At 37.1% G+C, this 23,605-nt stretch overlaps 1 protein-coding gene across 2 annotated transcripts in view; it reads right to left on the bottom strand.

Annotated features, from left to right (window-relative positions):
• Positions 1-1,835: 1,835 nt before the first annotated feature.
• dpp9 (dipeptidyl-peptidase 9) overlaps positions 1,836-23,605 on the bottom strand; it is a 43,944-nt gene continuing 22,174 nt past the window's right edge. For both annotated transcript variants that reach the window (XM_056463105.1, XM_056463106.1), the window contains exons 8-21: positions 22,957-23,085; positions 22,674-22,735; positions 22,488-22,588; positions 21,025-21,202; positions 18,649-18,808; positions 14,783-14,862; positions 14,479-14,631; positions 13,860-13,995; positions 13,272-13,417; positions 12,984-13,130; positions 9,283-9,435; positions 5,372-5,514; positions 2,606-2,717; positions 1,836-2,528 (exon numbers count right to left, since the gene is read on the bottom strand). In XM_056463105.1, coding sequence (XP_056319080.1) covers positions 2,436-2,528; positions 2,606-2,717; positions 5,372-5,514; positions 9,283-9,435; positions 12,984-13,130; positions 13,272-13,417; positions 13,860-13,995; positions 14,479-14,631; positions 14,783-14,862; positions 18,649-18,808; positions 21,025-21,202; positions 22,488-22,588; positions 22,674-22,735; positions 22,957-23,085 — 1,793 coding nt within the window. In that variant the 3' untranslated portion in view covers positions 1,836-2,435. The remainder of the gene's footprint in view (positions 2,529-2,605; positions 2,718-5,371; positions 5,515-9,282; positions 9,436-12,983; positions 13,131-13,271; positions 13,418-13,859; positions 13,996-14,478; positions 14,632-14,782; positions 14,863-18,648; positions 18,809-21,024; positions 21,203-22,487; positions 22,589-22,673; positions 22,736-22,956; positions 23,086-23,605) is intronic.

The raw sequence follows: 23,605 nt of genomic DNA, 5'->3' as shown, positions 1-23,605 counted from the left end.
GTTCCTCTGTGTCAAGTTTCTTCGAGAGCATTTTGTTTTTTCTGATCGCTACAAGTAGCTAAACTCACTCATTCAGAGGCAGGAACCAGTAGACGTGCAACAACTTTAATCATGAGGTGAACACAAAACAAAAGTTTCCAACTGGAGTTCCATCACAGGACTCGACACTTGTAAACACTCGCTCCATTGGGAACGGGGTTCTCAGCTCCGCCATGCTCGTCACCGGTACCAAGCCGACCAATCACAGAGCTTGCGCTACTTATCTTTGCGATGTGCTAGTTACATTTTTTGAGAGGTGTCAGCCACGGTGAGGGCTACGCGCCTGTGCAAAGGCTGCACCGATGCATACGCATGTGCTTGATGCAAGTATTAATCAGCCTTTAGGATCGAAGCCTAAAAGGGGCAGTTTAAAAGAGTTATACAATACTATTTGTGTGGTATTTAGAGCTGAAACTTCACATACACACTCTAGGGACATCCCACACTTACTTTACATTTTGTAAAAAGGGGCACAATAGGTCACCGTTAAAGGCTCGTACACACTGGGGCGGTTCTTCAGTTTACGTTTATCGTCAGAGTTTTTCTAAGACGTTTTTCCGGATTCAAACGCAATCGATTTTCACTGGTGTCAAGCAGAAAAGTATGCAAAATCACTCCTTGACGTCAAAACAAAAAACAAACGAGGCTGTTTCTTTAAAAATAATGCTTTTACTGCCTGGTGTTTTGCGCGTTGATGTGCACGATCACATTGGCGCCCTTTACTTAGTCACTGAGGCGTTAAATGTCGACAGAAAACGCAAGCAAAAAGCGTCCCAATGTGGGCTGGAAAAATAAACTTGCGCTAACAATGTGCACTAGCAAGCTGGCAGTAGGTTTTTATGTTCCTCTGTGTCAAGTTTCTTCGAGAGCATTTTGTTTTTTCTGATCGCTACAAGTAGCTAAACTCACTCATTCAGAGGCAGGAACCAGTAGACGTGCAACAACTTTAATCATGAGGTGAACACAAAACAAAAGTTTCCAACTAGAGTTCCATCACAGGACTCGACACTTGTAAACACTCGCTCCATTGGGAACGGGGTTCTCAGCTCCGCCATGCTCGTCACCGGTACCAAGCCGACCAATCACAGAGCTTGCGCTACTTATCTTTGCGATGTGCAGTTACATTTTTTGACAGGTGTCAGCCACGGTGAGGACTACGCGCCTGCGCAAAGGCTGCGCCGATGCATACGCATGTGCTTGACGCAAGTATTAATCAGCCTTTAGGATTGAAGCCTAAAAGGGGCCGTTTAAAAGAGTTATACAATACTATTTGTGTTGTATTTAGAGCTGAAACTTCAAATACACACTCTAGGGACATCCCAGACTTACTTTACATTTTGTAAAAAGGGACACAATAGGTCACCGTTAAAGGCTCGTACACACTGGGATGCTTTTCATTTACGTTTATCGTCAGAGTTTTTCTAAGACATTTTTCCAGATTCAAACCCAATCGATTTTCACTGGTGTCAAGCAGATGAGTATGCAAAATCACTCCTTGACGTCAAACCAAAAAAAAAACAAACATGAGGCGTTTCTTTAAAAAATAACGCTTTTACGCCTGCCGTTTTGCACGTTGATGTGCACGATCACATTGGCGCCCTTTACTTGGTCACGAGGCGTTAAACGGCGAAAGAAAACGCGAGCAAAAAGCGTCCCGATGTGAACGGGCCTTAACACTAACAATGTGCGCTAGCAAAATAAACTAACACGAACAATGTGCGCTAGCAAAATAAACATAGTAACTTTTGATTTCCTGCGGACTTTGCAGCAGTAAACAAGACAAAAAGACCACGATGTCATAAAAAATAAGTTCCTTTAATAATACACACTTAAAATATGAACTGCAGGTAGTAGTGTGAGGTGTCCTTACGTGAGAGCCGCACGAGCGCGGCTAACGGCGACGCTGGAATTCATGTTGGACCGAAACACGACTGCATTCATAGAACTGAAAAAGCTTAAGTTAGATGAGCAATTAACAGGACGGGGGAAGGATTGGGGGAGGGGTAAGAGCATTTCTGTATGTACGTGTAGAAATCCAGTCTCTGTGTTGTGATAAGCCGCTAACTACAAATTTAAAAAATAAAGACACATTTGGCAACATAATCAGTGTTTCAAAGGGAGCTTGAAATATTACCTAGATGTGGCACATAATCCAAAAGAAATGAGGTTAATGAGCTACTGGGTTCTTCTCCGTACTCGGATGTGTCCTTTCTATTAAAAGTGTGCCGACATGCGCACAATTACACAACGTTTGGGGGGGACGAGTCTGTTTGTGGCTGCTGCAGAGACACTCCTTCCAGAAAGAGTGCGAGAAAGCAAAAGATGAGTCGGGGGTGACCAGCGAATGCGGCTGAGGGTAGTGGAGGATGATGGGGAAAAAATGGAGAAGGCCCGCATCAGAGGTGCTGCTGAAGGAAGTACAGTAGCATTATCTCGTAGTGCTCTCCGGACTCGGGACAGCGGATGCTGTGTCTTTCGTTGGGGTAGATCTGCAGACGACATGTAATTGTTTATGCGGTTGAGGATAATATAAAAAATGTAATTATTTAATAGTCCGTTTTCAAACCTGTAGCTGATATGGCTTTCCTGCACGGATGAGTTGAGACACCAGGAAGTTGGTGTGGAAAAAGTGCACGTTTTCATCAAGGAACCCATGTAAAATCAATAATCGGTTTGGCCTAGGGGGAAAGAAAAATAAAGCAAAACTCTAGTTATAACAGTGAAAATATTACAAATTGCGATGATAATGCATTCTGGGAGGAGTTTATATGATGTAACTGGAAAAAGAAAAACATTAAAGATGCTGTATGTAAGTTTTTGACTCTTCTAAAGCATAAAAATACCATAATATGTTTGCAGATATTAAAAAAACATGACAAGTGAACATTCTTTTATCTGAAAAACCATACTGCAGTCAGATATTCTGCTTTGAATCTGAACAACTGTCTTTCTTTTGGTCATTTTATTCGCCCAATGCCAGTTTAGTCAATTATATTTCAGCACCCCGGGTAGCCTTGGTGGAAAACTATCTATTTCATTCATGCATTATTCATGAAGAATCTCAAAGCATGCGTCCATGACTAAAAATGCGACCTCTGGTGGACAGTAGAAGACTCCGAAATGAGTCACAGATTTAGAGTTCAACGTGAGGTGGTTACTGATTAGCAAATTATATAAATATTACAAACGTAATCATTAGGTGAGCAGGTATCATTGTAACCCCATGTCTTAGCACGCTATATGACAAGATTTGCAGTGATAAGCAGTTTGGCTGTTTGCACCTGACGAAACACGACAACATTTTAAATACAGCAATTCATAAGCACAGAATATGCACTCACTCACGAAATGGTAAGGTTTATAACCTAATTAATACATATTAAACCTCTTTAACATTATTAAATGTACATGCTGAATCACTGATCTGTGTTGGCTCGGTTTAATATGGAAAATATTCTATCGCGTTGCTTTAATTTAGAACACAACTTAAATCAGCCTTTGTTGGTGTCCTTAATCTGGCAACCTGCTCTTGCGTGCGTTTTGAACCAGGAGTGCAATACCTAGTTAAACCACTGGATGTCAGACTTGCATAATGCACCTATAAGAACTCTGAAAAATCGACATGAGTTAAGCTCATAAGCTTTATAAGTTACCCTTTTGCATACAATCTACTCAGTGTACTGTGATGTCTGATTAATAGTGTATACATTTTAGTGTGTATATATCTTTTAATATATTTAAAAAAACATCCAGATTCAGGTTTTGGGACATATTACATGATTTCCGTGTATATTTAAGTATAACACTTACACTGTGTCCTAACAACATGCAACGGAGCAATGCGAAAACGTGATAAAGCTATCTATTCTATGTTAAAAAAAGTTTCTGTCCTAAACATGACACTCAGTTTCTATTTAAGAAATGCTTTCTATTTCCACAATGTCGTGGCAGAACAACAGCAGATACTACTATGACAATGATCACCTCCGGTACAGATCACATGCTTTATTCAGTGTTAAATGCTCCCAATTTGAGTTTAAATGCCATTTGACAGGACATTTATTGCCATACTACTAAAAGCAGCAGAAGATAGTTCACCTCAGAGCTTGAAAATAAAATAACTAGCAGACGGTTTGAAAATGAAAGTCAGAACTGTGACCAACAATATCAGTCACCCAGTAGCTAACATTAATAATGTTAAAGAGTTTTAATATGTATTAATTAGATTAAAAGCCTTAAATATTTCGTTTGGGAGTGCAGTGGCTGGTATTTAAAATGTTTCTGTTATGTCGCGTCACTTTTGGTGCAGACAGACAAATTGCTTGTTGCTGGAATCTTGTCGCGTCGAGTGTTGTTAGGACATGGTGCTATATTTGTTCAGAAATAATTCAAAATGAACACTTAATGAAATGAAGCATCTCACATAAAATGCTTTTTTCTTAGACAAATCATTCAAATTTGAGTAATAGGATATAATAGCTAATATAATAATATAATATAATAATAATAGTAATATAATAATAGCAAATAGGATATACAGCTTTTAAGGAATGTTTATTTTTTCATCTCTCCACCATTCTTTGGTGTTTCATGCGTTTCATGTTTTCCACCACAATTATACCTACAGAGATTTTATCATAAAACTAAGCATGTAAATGTCACTGCCAAGGACTACCGAACAATTCTGGACCATATGCACCTAATGGTTCAAACATTGTATCATGAAGGCGGTGTCGTGTATCAGAATGATAATGCACCAATACACACAGCAAGACTGGTGTCAGAGTGCTTTGATGAACCTGACAGTGAAGTTGAACATCTCCCATGGCCTGCACAGTCACCACACCTAAATATAATTGAGCCACTTTAGGGCGAGTCAGGAAACGTTTTCCTGCACCAGCATCACATTGTGACATTGTGATCAAAATATCTCTGGCCATCGTGCAGGACTTGTATCCGTCAATCCCAAGATGATTTGGCCGCAAAAAAAGAGGTCCTATCATCATACTAATGAATTAGTGTGGTATGAAACCAGACATTTCAGTTTCATTGTCCAATCCCTGTGTGTATATATGTGTGTGTGTGTGTGTGTGTGTATGTATGTATGTATGTTTATATGTATGTTTATATATATATATATATATATATATATATATATATATATATATATATATATATATATATATATATATATATATATATATATATATCTACTGAATTACAACATTGAAAATGTTCAGGCAACTCTAGATGCTAAAGTTAAAGACCAAGAACACATAACCAGGGTGAAAAAAACATGTCCTGTTCTCTGGCCTGAGTGGCAGTAACTCACTCATTGGGAAGTTTGTCGACGTGCAGCGCGACAGAGCCTGCCTCATATCCCTGCTGGTTATTTTCAGGCACGTCCATGTAGCGTTCTGTGTAGCCAGTATCATATGCCATCCACACCGTCACGGGAGCTCCTGCTATGGCCACCTGAAACACAGACGAAGTATCTTGCTTAACACATCATAAAAATAAATCAGCTACTGACTATTTGCATATATCCAATACACAGCTATTACACTTGTGTGCAGAATCATTAGACAAGTTACATTGTTGAGAATTAATTTTATTGAACAACTAGAGTGCTCTGTAGCTTTTGGTAATTTTGCAGCAATGTTACTAAACCTCAAACCTGAATATTTAAGGCTTTCTTAGAGGAATATTTGTGTGCGCACAATTATCGGGCAATTAGCAGTGTGCATATTTTTATGCAATTACATGACACTGAAAATTTCCCATCTCACCCACACTTTGACTTTGTTCGCCAATGTCTTCCACATCAGATTAGGGTACATCAGGTTAGGATGCACGTTTATTATCGGCGTGACATATAAACGTTGCATTGCCGATAGTAAATGTGCACCCTGACCTGACGCTGAAGATATTAGCAAACAAAATAGTTTTTTCAGGGTTTTAGGCCCAATAAAATGTTTGATCAAAAAAGTGTTTGATTAAAAAAGTGTTTGAAGTCACATGGAATTGTTTTTGGTTCCTTTTCTGGACTTTGAACGTCTCGAGATCTGTGCTCAGCAGTTCTGTGCCTGTTATTAATCTAGCCAAAGGTTCATCTATCTGATGACCTCCACAGCCAATCACAGTCATTTCTGTTGAGCATGTAAACAAAATGGCCAATCAGCTGTTTAAGAACGTGCTCGAATGTTAGCGAGAAATGGAGGTTTTTAAAATTTCAGTATCGTTTGGTACCAAATTCGATACTTTTGACGACACTACTTCATCCATTTGTCCCTATTTTTTTATTTTTTTTAGCCACACCCATCTTCCAATGATCCAATCATTTCCCAAAAGACAAAACCATGCACCGCCCTACATTTATTTCTCATTTAAGGACCGTTTCTATAGATGCACGTAATGATAGAGGAGAAATGATAAAAAAATCCTAACTTCCATTTTATGGCAACTTTAAAGTGAGTGTCAATAACCAAAATCATATCTTAATGTTTAGCTCTGCAGGCTTTAAGTCTTTGTGTTTTAGTTTTAGTGACTTATGAGTACACTTCAATACTCCTAAATGATTCAGGCACTAGTTTTAACACAAACTCTTAGAGGAAACATTTAGGAGTCCCAAATTTAGAATCGAGACCTATTCTTTATAAGTCTTTTATATTGTCCTGAATCAGCAAGTTATAATCTAAGGTAACACTTTATAATAACTAGACACTATGAATCATTTACTAAGCATTGGCATCTAGTGAATTCATTATCTGTTAAGCATTAACTCTACATTAATAAACATTAGTAAGCAGTTTATAACTGCAGCTACAAATGCTGTATCATTGACTTACAACCACATTTATAATGTGCTTAATAATTGTACTTTCATACTTTGTTATTAATTTATTTTTCATGACTAAATGAAGTATTACATTATTTACAAACCATTTGTATTTAAGAGTAGTTGGTGGTTTTTAAGATTATTCAGAATGAGTTAGTAAATGATTAATAAACTTTGTAGTAAATGAAAAAACTAAAATAATAAATATTGAAATCAACTTTATATATCTGATTATTCAGGCATATAGTAATGGTTACTATAAAGCATACACTTAGTGCACCACTTAGGGGGCTTCCACACAGGTTATGCATCTTGTTGATATACACTGTGAACATCAGCTACGCTAATTATTTTCTTTATTCTCCATTTCCACCTGGGGATACTCTTCCCGAGGCCCTCAGACTATGCAGAGTCACTGATTCGATCCAAGACCAACGACGAGATGATCCCAAGGTTTTTTTATATCCTGGACCTGGCCGAATCCTGAGCAGCTACTGTGATGGTCATGGAAGAGGGGAGAACATGAGACTGATTCCTGTGATGCTCCGGAGACAGACGAGTCTTCGCTGAGGCCAGCTTCCAGCCTCCGCCACTGAGACTACAGCTCAGCACAAGACGTTTGGCCAGCGGAGAAATTAAAATGGTCGTGCACAAACTGAGCCTGGTTTCTCTAAAGGTTTTTTTTTCTTCACTTCCGCCTTTAGTGAAGTTTTTTTTCCCTCTCCGCTGTCGCCACTGGCTTGCATGGTTCGGGATCTGTAGAGCTGCGCATCGTTGGATTTGCTCTTCAGTATTTGGACTCTCAGTAGTGATTATTAAACCACACTGAACTGAGCTAAACTGAACTGAACTTAAACACTACAAACTTACCTACACTGTTCCTATTTACTATGACCTTTTATGTGAAGCTGCTTTGACACAATCTACATTGTATAAGCGCTATACAAATAAAGGTGAATTGAATTGAATTGAATACTATGTATGTTAATAAATGCTTTATAACCTCAACTTCATCCAGTTTTGTGACCTAATCTAAAGTGAGGACTATTAATGCTTCATAAACCCCTTATAAATGACAATTAAAGGCTCGGTATCAAATCAACAATAATCTATACAATCTTATCTAAAAAGTAAAAATACTGTAAAGTTTAAACAATGCTGAATGACAAGAGTGTCAAAATATGACATAAAATTGCATAAAACAACAATACAATAATTTAACAATATTATAGGATGCAAAGTTTAAACTGCACAGTAATTTTATTTTAGATAAGGTTGCAAAGATAGATTTTTCATTTGATACAGTTTCATTTGTGTATCAAAAGAAATGAATAATGTCGTTTATGTACTTTTTTCCTTTTTAGAATATAACTGAGCCTTAAATTGTCATTTATAAGGAATTTATAAAGCATAAACAGTCCTCGCTTTAGATTAGATCAAAAAAATGAATGAAGTTGAGTTAATAAAACATTTATTAACATACAAATTAACTATTAGTATATGTTTACGTAATAAGAATTATAAATGTTAATTTGAATAGTTCATTAATGATTTACTAACTCATTCTGAATTATCTTAAAAAACAACCAACTACCCTTAAATGACTGGTTTGTAAATAATGGAATAATTTAGTAATGAAAAATAAATCAAAGTATGAAAGTACAATGATTAAGAATACAGCATTTGTAGCTGCAGTTATAAACTGTTTACTAATGTTTATTAATGAAGAGTTAATGCTTAACAGATAATGACTTAACTATTAGCTAATGCTTAATAAATGGTTCATAGTGTGTAGTTATTATAAAGTTTTACTGAATCTACTTTTAGCCTTGATGCTTAGTGAATATGGTCCCTGAATTGATAATAGAAACATACAAAATGTGCAGCGCAGTGGGGCGTGAGGACTATTCTAATTGAAAAATGCTGACTTGAGGTAGTAATAACAGACGTAGAATATGGTCATGCAACATACAGTATTAAAGAAACACGTTGAGTTAAACAGTCGAGATTTACTATTTTTGAATACACTATTAGCTTAGCATAGATCATTGAATCGGATTAGATCATTAGACATCTTGCACAAAAAAAAGTAGCTTAGATAATTTTATAATTATAGCTTGACTGTAGTTACATTGTGTATTAAGATTGATAGAAAATATAAGAAGTAGCTATTTTTAGGCAGATACAGCTAGGAACTTGATATATTTGAGCGAGATGCTAATGATCTAATTCTGTTCCATGTTTTATGCTAAGCTAAGCTAAAAGTGCTCCATGGAGTGGAATGTTCCATTAATATGCGTTTTATAATTAGCAGTCAACGTGCAAGCTAATAAGCCAGGATTGAATCCCTTACTGTCACCATTATTTCGTTAAGAATAAGACATGAGAATAGTTTCAAACCTCACCTTGAAGATGTTTGGTCGGTGAATGAGGCCCATAAGAGAGAGGAATCCACCGTAAGACCAACCATGGATGGCAACTCGACTCAAATCTATGAACTTGTACTTCTCTGCCACAAACTGAAGCCCCTCCACCTGATCTTCAATCTCCACCTGCCCCTGAGGGTTGAGAAGAAAATAACAGCATGTATTGGTATTTACATTTGAATGTTTTAAACCTCACTCATACAGTTGAACTCAGAATTATTAGCCCCCCTGTATATCTACAGGTTGGCAACGGTTGGCCACGCCCATTTGTAGCTTCATTTGCGCTCTTCAGAAACCTATGGGTGACGTCACGGATACTACGTCCATATTTTTTACAGTCTATGTTTTCATACCAAACAATAATAAATCAAAGCATTATTCAGATTCCAACGCAAATTAATTTACAAACATGACCTCAAATAAGCAGTGATGGAAATATGAGTTAGAACTGAAGGTGTCTAATTCAGTCTCTGACCGCAAGTTACATCTGGGATCATGTGTCTGAGCCGGTGTGAGCTGTCACTCAGTAATTATGTTAACGTCTTTCATAACCAATCATTCAGGCAACTTAAATCGCAGCATGATCATATTTGCGTCTATATAAAGCATTTATGCAACCTGTTTTCAGCACATGCTGTCTGACATTTTAAAAGAGGGTGATAATCTCTTGAATGTGAGACTGTTTCTCAAGTTCTGACAGCAACAGGCCACAGCTCATTTGATAAACACCGATCACCAGTTGCACTGGGATTTGGCTGGCTTCATGCAATTAATATTGGTACAAGTGTTAGCGAAAGAGCATTTATTTGTCTTTAAAGAGATTGTTTTAGGTGATGTTTTTATTTTCTTTTTCAAATATTTCCCAAATGATGTTTAACAAAGCAAGAATTTTTTTACAGTATTTCCTATCATGTTCATTCTTCTGGAGAAAGTCATATTTGTTTTATTTCAGCTAGAATAAAAGTAGTTTTTGATTTTTTAAAAATTATTTTATGGTCAATATTATTAGCCCCCTTAAGCAATTTTTTTATTTATTTTTTTGATTGTCTACAGCAGTGTTTCCCCACCCTGTTCCTGGAGGCACACCAACAGTACATATTTTGGATGTCTCCCTTATCTGACCCATTCATTTCAGGTTTTGAAGTCGCTTCCAATGTTCTGATGAGCTGATTCAGGTGTGTTTGATTAGGGAGATTTTGAAAATGTGTACTGCTGGTGTGCCTTCAGCAACAGGGTTGGGAAACACTGGTCTACAGAACAAACCATCAAAATACAATCATTTGCCTAATTATTCTAACTTGCCTATTTAACCTAGTTTAGCCTTTAAATGTCACTTTAAGCTGAATACTTAGATGAAAGATAAAAAAGAGATTTAAGTAAATCAGTTATTAGAAATTAGTTACTAAAACTATTATGTTTAGAAATGTGTTTTTCATTAAACATAAATTGGGGGGGAAATAAACAGGGGGGCTAAAAATTCTGACTTCAGCTGTACACAGCAGTGAAGGATTCGGATTTCTACCTTTATTAAAGATGTTTATTGAATAAGGAATAAAGTTAACACATTAGTTGATATAAGAATGTTCAGTGCATTTGCCTGTCTCTTTGTAACTATTTTCAGGAGCCATCAAACTAGGTCAGAGGTCACGAAGACCGCGAGTGGAACTGAAGGGCTGAGGACTGGAAACAACTGTTTCTATTGTTATTTCTATGAGTTAATACTATCTAAAAGAGCTGTTTTTACAGGTAATTTTTTTAAGTGATTCTACTTTTTATTCAAGATAGACTTTGTGTAGTAAGGATATAACTGCCTGAATGTATTATACCGGTTTTTAACCAGTTTTGATAAGGACGGCTGAGAGTACACTCAGCCTTGGGTAAGAAACGGATTGTATTTTAAGTGTGTTATATTTGATTGTGGATCCATTTCACAGGTCTGGAGTCAGCTCTAGTGGATGTCTGATGTTTATATGTTTAAGATATTGCTTAGAATTGTACGCACGCACCCATGTGGAAATTTTACTAGTCTATCTGTGTTTTAACCAATCAACTTAGAACACCTTTATGTATGACGCAGTTAAGGACATTATGTAAGAGTATAATTGATGTTGATTTGTGATTGGAAGCAGAGCGGCCTAGGAACTCATTTTCAAGTGTTGAAGCTGGCTTCTGCTGATGAAACTGCAAACTATCTTCAGTAAACTTTATTTATTTATTTATTTATTTGAATATCTGACTCCAGCTCTTCTTCATCTGACAGACTGGTCATTCTTTGGGTTAAACTGTAAATAATCCCTACAGCAGCTACAACTGTAGTGGCTTTTGTGCTGGAGGAATGTTTTTGTAATTCCTAGAACTACAAATGCAAATTTTCATTAGTGTCAAAGGTCTGGAAAAGATAGTTATGACAAAACTAAAGAAAATAAATCAATATAAATGCCTTTCGCATTAATAACAAGTGCGAATTTGGCAACACAATTATTTTAAGTGACATTAAATTGTCATTAAAAAATTTATAAACAAAACACAAGAGGTAAGCTTCGGCATTTGACATTTCTACTCTTCAAAACTCCAAATATCTTAATAACTTTGTTTAGTTTGGTTTGTTAAATTTATAAAGCACTTTCAAAAAGCCAAGCACTTAAAAGCTAAGGAAAACAAATGCACTTTTAGAAGAGATTTACAATCTAGTAGAGATGGCACTATTCTGAGATGTACAGGCAAGCCATTCCTTAATCAAGGACCCACCACTGAAAAGGCTCGGTCTCATTTGCATAGCAATTTTCAATAAACAAAGATTACAAGATCTTAAACCTATAGGGCAGGGGTCACCAATCTCGGTCCTGGAGGGCCAGTGTCCCTGCAGAGTTTAGCTCCAACTTGCCTTAACACACCTGCCTGGATGTTTCAAGTATACCTAGTAAGACCATGATTAGCTTGTTCAGGTGTGTTTGATTAGAGTTGAAGCTAAAATCTGTAGGGCACTGTTTGGTGACCCCTGCTCTAGGGGTTATGAGAGTGCAGAAGGTCTGATAAGAATACAGGATAGAGATTGTGTAGCCATTTGAATACAAATAAAACTAAATTCTGCACTGAACTGGTAGCTAATGGAGGGAGTGTAGCATGGGGGTGACCTGGTCATATTTGCGACCATTTTTAAGGAATTTTTAAGGAACAGTTTTGTGATAGATTAAAGCATAAAATTAATGCATACCTCTCAGTCCAATCATCTTTGAAATTCTTTTTTTCTGGAAAAGGACATCCTCACTCATCCAATACCCGATTATGGCTTAAAATCATATGTTCGCTGGATGTCATGACAGCAACGGAAAACAGGAAAACTAAATATCTCACCTTTCTATAAATTTTTGGACCATCGCCAAAAATATCTAAAAACTTTTTCATAAAAAGCGTTCATTAATGTAGGAAATTCACACTTTTAATTCATTGCACAGAATGAGTAGTCTTGAATCATGAAAAGGAGGTGAATCTTTTTCTGAGAAGTCCAGACTTTGAGAAGGACTGCTATGAAGTTTACACACTAGTTGTTCTAGGAACTTTCCTCTTGTACAAAAGCACCTATAGGAGTGCCTCTGATGTTAATAGTTCTTTGCTAAAAATGTAGATTTTTATGCCTATAATCATGGAATAGACATGGCATAGTGTAATAGTGTATTTACCATTTTGTTTTTAAGGGCCCCCTCAAACTTGAGGCCTCTTTGGCAGGATCCTCTTCCATCAATGACCACCACTGCATAACCCAGAGATGCTAACGTGTTCAGACGCAGATACTTCACACCCTTGTAAGAGTTATTCACTAACTGCACCTACATTAAAAAACAAAGCAAAAAACAATGGGGAAAATGTTAGAAGACATTCAGGACTTAGAATGCAACCGTTAAATAATATATGACTGTACTTATCATTTTACCAAATATCTATAGTTACAGTTTCTGCCCAAAACCAACCTGTGGGCCGCCATACACAAACAGGATGGTGGGGTGTTTTTTGCCCGGTTTCAGGTTGTGCGGTTTGTACAGCATTCCATACAGACGGAAACCGGAACTGGCGGGAAAGCTAAAAATCTCAGGAGGGATATAATCAGGTCGGCAACCTGGAAAACACACACAAAAAGAAAATCCAACACGGTGTTGCATCATCTGTTATTCGTTCCCACTGCTGTGACATCATCATGACTTAATCCTGCCCTGATTACAAATAATTCAACAACTAAATACATTTAAAGAGTTAAAGAAACGGCTAAAAACGAATCAAGTTTGTAATCGTGTTTAAATCTTCTCTCTTGTTTTTGTGAAATTCTTATCTGTTTTTGTATGTAATTTTAGGGATATTTTATGTGTAATATTGGGTTTTTGATATTAGACTGCCTATTTTTAAATCTGACAGGGGGCAAGAGATGAGATAACTCTGGCTTTTTTACAGTTTTACTGTTGATTAATGAGTATTGTCCCTTTTGAATAAAAAAAGTTAAATAATAAAAAAAAAGTTAAATAATAAAAAATAAAATAAAATCTTAATTAAAATGAAAATCTCACCTGTGGCCTCCATCATGCTGGCCCAAAACTCCGGCTCTTTATGTAGCGGGTCACTGTCGGCACCCGTTAGCTTGTAGACGTGAACGCATGGAGGGGTGCTCACGTTACTGTAGTGGCTAATGAACATGTCGAAGTTCTATATTAAAACAAACCACACACATAGTCAGCGCCTGCTTGTCATGGAATTGTGTTTGGCTTGATTTGTAAAACATCCAAACAAACATACATGCATGCATACACGTGTGTGTGTGTATATATGTATATGTATATCTATCTATCTATCTATCTATATAAATATATAAATATATATATATATATATATATATATATATATATATATATATATATATATATAGCTAAAAAAAACTAAATAAAATATATGTCTATTTATTTAATCAGACGGTCTATGTCTGGAATACATCTTCTGAAGTTCTGGGGCAAGTTGTAGTTTTTTTTAGTTAAGCATAATATTTCTGTTACAAGCAAAAAAAAAATGTTCATTTACCGTTTTGTGTTTACATGTTGTTTTATCAACACTAATTTGGTATAGAAAAAACCTTAGTGTCTCCTGCCACAACAACAAAAACAACCACGCACGCTCGCACACAAACAAACCAACCTGGCTAACAGAGCAGCTGTGCGAGAAGCCCGGCTTGGTAAGTCGGACAATTTCTCCAGGGGATTCGTAGCTCACAACATAAAGGTGGTGCTCAAGTGGAGTATCTTTCGTGCCTTGGAAGTACACCAGTTTGGTTTCTTCATTGACCCAGATCTGCAAATGAAGACAAAGTCAAATGGTAAACAGTAGGAAATTGTGTACACACGTTTGTCAAATGACTACTTGTTTTCTACGCCTACAACTAAAGACCATATGATTCATATATTAACAGTTTCCAGTTTGTTAAAAACATTGAATAGCAAACCTTTGAGCCATGTCTGGCCAAGACTTCCCACTCTCCACTTGTTAAAGCCACTTCCTCTTCTGTCGAGCATTTGAAATCATCTAAACAAACAAAAAATATTCTTTACTCACATATATTACAAGGTTCCCGCTCAGTTTAGAAACACAAGGCAGTTATGGCCCCAATATATACGTCAAGCTAAGATCTTTTTTTATTCTTCATTTGAGGGCAAAAAGGTCACAAAAAAGTGACATTGCAGTGTTTTCGAACACTTCAACTTCCTAGCGCTGCAGTGGGTGGGGTTGAAATGTGTGATCCCTGTCTGAACAAAGACCTTCATATTTTGATTTACTTTGCTCGGAAATGATAAACCCCCCAGTTTAAATCAATGGCTGCTTGCAGTCTGCAACATAAACCCACTTGGGGCTTTCCCCACAGCTATGAAGAACAAACCTTTTATACTTTATCGTACCTGGGATCCCTTCTTTGATTATCTGGGAACCTCTAAGTGCGTACTCACACTATGTACAGTTGCCTTGAACCAGGCCGAAACACGCTTGTTCCCCCCTCCCGTCTCCCCCGACAGCACGCACTTCCATTATATTCGGGCCTGGGGACGCTTACGTCATCGATGATGCGCTGTTCAGTAAGAATCGCTTTCGCTCAGCACAGTGGAGATTTCGTTAGTTATATTAAGTCGTTTGGGATGCGGTGACACGCAGTCAAATATTTCACCGAACAAATCAGCCACTTTTGACGCTCATAAACAATCATGAAGTCCTCGTGCTACAGGAATTAGGAGGTTTGCTAAAGGTGCAGCTGTCGTGCAGTGAGGGGTTTGCGTCTTTAATAATCTACGACAGTTTGCCATACTTGCCTTCAGTTTGCCATACATGCCTTCTTCATCAATTTGCTTTTGTATAATGTCATTATTAGTAGTAGTATTATTTATAATATACATATTTATATTTGTTTTAATAAAAACAAGCTTAGATTTGCCCACCTGTCAGGTTTTAGACCATATGGCATGTGCACAGCATGTGTATTTGGATAGAACTCAGTTTTTTGACCACACTTCGTTATTATTGTTCATTTATTCGTTTGCTGGAGATTAGAACTGAATTTAGAAATAGTTTTCAAACAAATCTTTGCGCTTAAACGAAATAATTATGTATAGACTAACAGGTGTCTCTGCGTACAACACGTTTCCCTATCCACGAGAGTGAAAGTAAATAATGAGCAGGCTCATCTCTCATTCTCGTGCTGTAGATGCTCTGTTTAACTGTTTTCTCTCTAGTGAAAGGTTCAGTTTTTCCACTTACAAAGCCCGCCATGTAAATAGCAAATGCACCATGGCGCGATGCAATTGACTCTTAAAGGGAATGGGAGATGAGACTTTAATTGGTTTATTCTCAAAACACACCTATAACTCATTAGGAGAATAAGCTTAACCCTGTAAGACCATGCGTAGTGGCAAAGAAGATCCTCAAAAAGGATTTTTCCGCCCTTAAAATAGCAGAAGTGGATTCTGACACGCCTTTAATTCTTTTGCGCATGGATCGTCAAAATAGAGCCATGAATGTGTGTTGCTGTTATTAATTGATTAATTAGGGTTAGGTTTAGGAGTAGAGTAATATGCTGGTGTTTAACTGCATTGCTTTATTGCATTCCTGCATTGGGCTCTCACATACTCTGTGTGCTAATTCATAGTCGTGGTGGGCATTTCTCTCGGTCTCGTGCTGAACGCAGTCGACCAATCACAACAGACAGGGTCATCGGACCAATTAGTGCAGATTAGCCTTATGCAAAGGAGGAGTTTGGGAACGAATCATATGGGAGTTGTTGGGATAATAAGGTAAAAATAAATGCATATTATAAGACAATGAAAGTGTTTTTTGACATTGCATGCGTATCAGTCTGTTGTTGGAGAACCCCAAAACCAAAACATGACCTTTTATAATGCAAAATTAATACTTCAAGTTCACCTAAATAGTTCTGATAGTTCAGCTAAATGAACATTTCCTGTTAAATTACCCACAGGTCATCCAAGATGTAGGTGCCTTTCTTTCTTCAGTAGAATATTTAAGAAGGTTTTCATGTGCAAATGAAGTCTGGTTGTAGTCCTGTCGCTTTGATGGTGAATGCAGGGGGGCTGGTGACACAAATACCAATATCTATGAACAAACTGTCACCTAACCTCCCGTCCAAGCTTGCGCCCTTGTGCAAATGTTATTAAAACGACAGCACCACAATCTGACTACATTCATAAATGCACAAAGATCTGTTTGAGGCTGTGGATTAAAGCTAATAATATTGTAAATGATCTTTAATTTCTTACACAGATCAGTCAGGACTAGGCACAGAAATCCTCAGATTTTTAGCCCATAATTTATGGCCCGTTTCCAATGACTGGCACAGTACGGTACGGTACAGGTGAGTAAGGGTCACCTTTATCAGACTTGCATTTCTACTGTCAAAAGGGTACCAATGGTGGGCGTGGTGTATGCCAGTTTCAGTCGACGTTATTCTCGCTTGAGGAAATGTCTACAGTAAAGCTGTAGGGCTCGTTCACATATCATAAGAGAAGCACTTCTCACAAAACAGATGCTTTATACACATAAATACTTGGGTATAAACGTTCATTACTAACCTTTCTATGAACAGGATTTGATTATAACTGCAGATCAATGACGGTGCGAAATAGCCTACTGTAACGTCTGCAATTATATAAAATGAATAAATAAATGCAACATATATGAACACATACAGCCCCTTACAATCTCTGATGTGTTACCACTTACAGAACAACTACACACAGCGTACATTTGGTCCTTTATTTGGCTTCTAAAACAACACGCAACATATACTGTAGCCTACAGTCAGTGCAAATCTCTCATCTGCATCTTTAATATTCACCAGCACATGTAACCTTAGTTAGAAAGTAATTCCATCACTCCGAGTTCATAATAGTTAAAAATGGCAGTTTGTTCATCTTTTAGGTTGCTGAAAGAATCATTTGCTCCTGTTTTTTTTTTTTTTTTTCCGGGTTCTCCTTTGTTCTTTCGTCCTTCACTCTCGTGTTTATCTGTTTCTGAAAGGATTGAATGTCAGAAGCACTTCAATAATCACGCGCACGTTATTATCATCAGCTCAAGAATTTTGTTATTTCGAATATAGATGTGCGGCAAGTTCTCTGGAGAAAGTGAAACCGCTCGCACTCGCATGACGACAAGGTTTGTTTGAGCTTAGGTTGACCATGGCTCGTTATTATATGTATATATTATAATGGTGTAATGTCTTAGCTGTGTTTTTAAAATTGGAGGTTCCTTTGTTTTCATTCTCCTGCTTGTCCACGAGCGAGTTTTTAAATTAATTTTCGTAATATTATTGACTAATAAGAAAACGTTAATTTGATTTAAGTTTGTAAAGTAATATTTTCTGTCTTTTAGTATATATATATTATATATGAGAGACTTGCTTTGTTTATTAAATAAGTGGATCTAATTGGATATGCATTGTAAACATCAAATACAAGTTATTTCTTAGATTACGTTTTAGTTTGGATACTGCCAAAATCATTCCGCATAAATCCACAGAATTTTTACAAAATTCTAAATAGCAAAAAATCATAGCAGATTCTGTCATGACTTTTGGTTTGGACTCGCTTGTATGCGTTTATTTATTTTTATTCTTTTATTAATTCTTATAATTACCATTATGAGAATAACCAAGGACCACGGATGGCTACATCTTGGATGACTGTGAGTGAGTAAATTAACAGGAAATTTTCATTCTTTGGGTGAACTATCCCTTTAAGTATATTCGGGCCTTTAGTGTTCTTTCTATGATCAGTTCTCTACACCTTAGCAATAGGTCAAGTGTCTGACCTTCTGAAGGACTGTATTCTCTGGACCACTGATGGCAGCCTGGCTTTAAGAGACTCGTTATTCTGTACAAATGGCAGAAGCCCGTTTGTGACTCGTTCACCCACAGGAAGCTGATCTTGTCATTAGATGTTTGAAGGAAGGGATAGAAGATATCATGGACCTGTTGGAAATAAAACAAAAAAAAAATACAGAAATAAAACATGTTTGAAAAGGCTCACTACAGAACAATCTGCAAATAAAGTTTACCTTTAGCAAAAAACGAGTAAATTATCTGATCAACATTTTCAAGTATGACAAATGGGACCAAGATAATAATCAATGATTTTTGACTACCAAGATTTTTAGTAAACCCAAACAGATTTGACCAACAAAATTATATTTCAAAAATCAAAAGTTTTTGGGTTTCCCAGATGCTCCATTGATTTTGTCAAATATATACACTCACAGGCCATTTTATTAGCTACACCTTACTAGTACCGGGTTTACCTTTTGCCTTCAGAACTGCCTTAATCCTTTGTAGCATAGATTTAATAAGGTACTGGAAATATTCCTCTGAGATTTTGGTCCATATTGACATGATAGGATCATGCAGTTGCTGCAGATTTGTCGGCTGCACATCCATGATGTGAATCTCCCATTCCACCACATCCTAAAGGTGCTCTATTGTATTGAGTTATGGTGACTGTGGAGGCCATTTGAGTACAGTGAACTCATTGTCATGTTCAAGAATCCAGTCTGAGATGATTTGCACTTTATGACATGACATCCTGCTTGAAGTAGCCATCAGAAGAGGAGTACACTGTGGTCATAATGGTCAGCAGCAATACCCTGCTGACTATGGTAGTGACATGATGCTCTATTGGTACTAATGGGCCCAAAGTGTGCCAAGAAAATATCCCCCACACCATTACACCACCACCAGATTGAAACGTTGATAAAAGGCAGAATGGATCCATGCTTTCATGGTGTTGACGCCAAAATCTGACCCTACCATCCAAATGTTGCAGCAGAAATCGAGACTCATCAGACCAGGGAACATTTTTCCAATCTTCCATTGTCCAATTTTGGTGAGCCTGTGTGGTTCCTGTTCTTAGCTAAGAGGAGTGGCACCCGGTGTGGTCTTCTGCTGCTGTAGCCCATCCGCCTCAAGGTTGGATGTGTTGTGTGTTCAGAGATGCTCTTCTGCATACCTCGGTTGTAACGAGTGGTTATTTGAGTTACTGTTGCCTTTCTACCAGCTGGAACCAGTCTGGCCATTCTCCTCTGACCTCTGGCATCAACAAGGCATTTGTGCCCACAGAACTGCCGCTCACTGAATATTTTCTCATTTTCGGACCATTCTGTAAACCCTAGAGATGGTTGTGTGTGAAAATCCCAGTAGATCAGCAGTTCCTGAAATACTCAGACCAGCCCGTCTGGCACCAACAACCATGCCTTGTTCAAAGTCACTTAAATCACCTTACTTCCCCATTCTGATGCTCGGTTTGAACAGCAGCAGATCGTCTTGACCATGTCCACATGCCTAAATGCATTGAGTTGCTCCCATGTGATTGGCTAATTAGAAATTTGCGTTAACGAGCAGTTGGACAGGTGTACCTAATAAAGTGGCCGCTGAGTAGTAAATCATGTATTAAAAATTATAATTATTCACTTTCATCAAAGCAATAATACTGTAAATAAACTTGGTGTTTGTAAAATACAGTGCTGGCATGAATGAGCACACTCCATTTTTAAAATGAATATTTTTCAATGAATATTAATGAATGTTTGTTGAATGAATTTTTTTAGCATTTCTAAGTTAATGTATTTCATATATTCTGAGGCATTTGACAAAACAGATTTATTAAACATACATTAAAATAATATTTTAGTCAGCAAACATCTTTAGAAATAGAAAGAAAATACATCTAAATTCCAGCAAAATATTACAAAACAAAAATTTGCAACAAAATTGTATCTATTTTTTTGTTTCTCTTGACTTTTACTTTTTTTTAAAATTTTATTTAATATTTTCCCTTAACATATAAATTTTGTTACTCGTATTTGGACTGTTATCATAAGTTATTTTGTTTTATTAGCTCTAGATTTGGCTTCAGTACTGACTAATCTAATGTATATGCACAAATATAATATTGTATAGTATCCTAGAGAAAATATTAATTCAAATTATCGATATCTTTCTGATTTCTAACTCTGTGGTTAGTAGTTTTGGAAAATACAAACAGATGTTTCAATTTTCTCTTTTAATGTATGTTTTAAGTTGCAAATGTCCCATTCATAATGCTGAAATTGCTCAACTAAATTAACCTAAGTCTGCCATCTTTACAGGTCTGATTTAACCTGATAAAACCCTTGAGATTTACTGATGCATCTTACGTTGATCCAGATGTCAGTGATCTCCTCGTAGATGATGAAAGGCTGGACTCCTTCGGGCATGGCCTCCACATGCTCTTCCCACTGCGGATCATCCACACTCACAGGTATGAACAGCGCCGGTGGTAATAAAACTAACTGGAGCTTCTGTTGACTGCGGTCTAGTAACACTGCCCAAGCACTGCGAAGAGAGAAAATGATACATTTATATTCATATAATATATATGAATATATGAAAAAACAAAATATCGCAATGTCAGATTTTTCCAATATCGTGCAGCCCTAGTTCATATATATTTATATATGAAATACTTTGATTGATTCCTAGACTTTGTATCTATACTATCTGTTTAAATGCAAACCTTTCGCTTATTCAACATTAGCCAATATCAACTGAATCAATACCCAATGTAGGACCAGTAGGATGAAAAAAGGACTTAAAACATGAGCGCATTAACATAATTAAGCACAGATGAAGGCTGTTTGTTAGCAGGGCAACCGCTTGCTTTTCCATGTTTGAATACACCTAGTGTTTTCAAAATATTTACATAAAAACATGTACCTGCAACTACACATTTAATAAAATGTGTACAGATAAGAGGTGTGACGAGATCTCGCAAGATTAAAATCGCGATGAGATTTCTCGTGGAGCGTATGGGTAAAATTAGCATTGATGATAGGAGGCAGATTGGAGTTAAACCGCACATCGAGTGAGGATGCGCGTCACTTGGTTTGACGTGGGGGTTCAACAGCTGCTTTGCCCAACCTTAACCTAACTTCAACTGCAGCCACACACTTTAACCATGGTTTGTAACCATGCGATGGAATAGCACTTTCGATGTTCGGGAACAAATGAATAGCTGAACGATTCATATGGGAGTCGCTGGGATAATTAGGTAAAAATAAATATTTTATTATAAGACATATTATAAGACAATGAAAGTGTTTTTTTGACCTTGCATACATATTAGACTGTTGTTGGAGACCCTTACAACCAAAATATGACCCTATTTCATGTATAATAGGGGCTCTTAAAATATCTTGTGTCTCATCTCGTAGAGTGTCTCTTCACACCCCTAATACAGATATACCCTCAACAGCAATATGGTTTTGTGTCCGTTGCCTCCTTTAGCAAATGGTTGACCATGTTTTGACTGTTTTAAAGGGGAAACTCAAAATAAAGCGGGATCACATATAGAGTAATTTTGCGTTCTTGCGGCCTGGTAGTAACTCATTCATGACCCAGTACTGGTAAACAAAACCTCTGATATATATATACATGTATAGAAGATACTTTTCTAAGGGTCGCGAAGCAAATTCAAACTCAAATGCAGACTCAACTAGAGCAGTCTGTGATGTTGGATGCACCGTTTGTGTGCAGTGTTTTTCCTTTTATAATATAATAATTAAAAAAAAAAAGGATATGAGAGTGAATATCTTTATAGCTATCATTTGTTGTTACTTACAATTTGCCATCTTTTGTCCACCCAGCTCTTGCGATGTACTCCACCCCAGGAAAAAGTGTGGTGAACGGGAGAACAAGCTCCTTGTTTTGTGCACTAATCATCTACAAAAAGAATAAGAAACCATTATACATTTGTTTTTAACCAGGCATAAATAAAAGAAATAAGCAAGCTAGCTTGGAGACTCACCTTGCCCTGCTGATCTGTTCGAATCTCTACTAGTTTCAGGCTAATTTGAGGGTTTTTACTTCCTGAAAACATTGAGAGGGGAGAATTAACATCAACAGCTAAAACAAACAAACGTCTGTTGATAAAATATAAAGAAAATACACACAAAAGAAAAAGCTGAATGAGCTGCATCCTTACAACACAAATTCTGGCTTCGACAACAATTGACTTTGCTAATGACTATAGCTAATAGCAGACTTAATGGCAGAATTTGTCCAGTGTGTGTGTGTGTGATTGTTATTACCGGTGCGGGGGTATCTGTACACATCTGCTTTCCGCTCCTCCAATGCCGGTGATGGCACATGAATAATCTCTACTTCCGACTCGTCCACCTCCTCATACAGCAGTTGAAGTGTTTTGCCTCCATCTGCGTCTGCATGCAAACACAAACACCATGATAAGGGTGTGCAGCAGGTGGTTCAGATTTGACCGTTTTCAGTCATGTGACTTGCGTAGAAGCTGGTAGGCAAAAAAAAATCCCAATGGGCCATAATGGCAGCTACACTGGAATCTCATACCGCATTATCGACAGAATGAAACAGAGATATGATCACACACTGTAAAATGTGGGCACTTGCGATTCTTTAGTGTCTGGTAAGTGTCCGCTTTTATATTCAGTGTGTGTGTGTGTGTGTGTGTGTGTGTGTTTTAAATAATCCAAACCACTCCGTTGATGTCCTTTTTATTTCTGACTTGACTTTATTTCTTTTAAAAAAAAACCTAAACAGAACAATGCCCATAGCTGCTGTGTGACATGGTGTACAGGAAACAAACTTAATAAACCCGTAACTTAGGTTTTATAAGCTACTAAACTGTAAAAGCCAGCAAAAGAGATGACAAATGTGTACATAAATAAGAGACGCGGCGCATCTACTGAAAGAAATGGGTGAATT

This window comes from Danio aesculapii, chromosome 8 (assembly GCF_903798145.1).
Source record: "Danio aesculapii chromosome 8, fDanAes4.1, whole genome shotgun sequence".
NCBI classification, from domain to species: domain Eukaryota; kingdom Metazoa; phylum Chordata; class Actinopteri; order Cypriniformes; family Danionidae; genus Danio; species Danio aesculapii.
The sequence above is the reverse complement of the archived record's forward strand: the minus strand, read 5'-3'. Positions and strand labels throughout refer to the sequence as shown.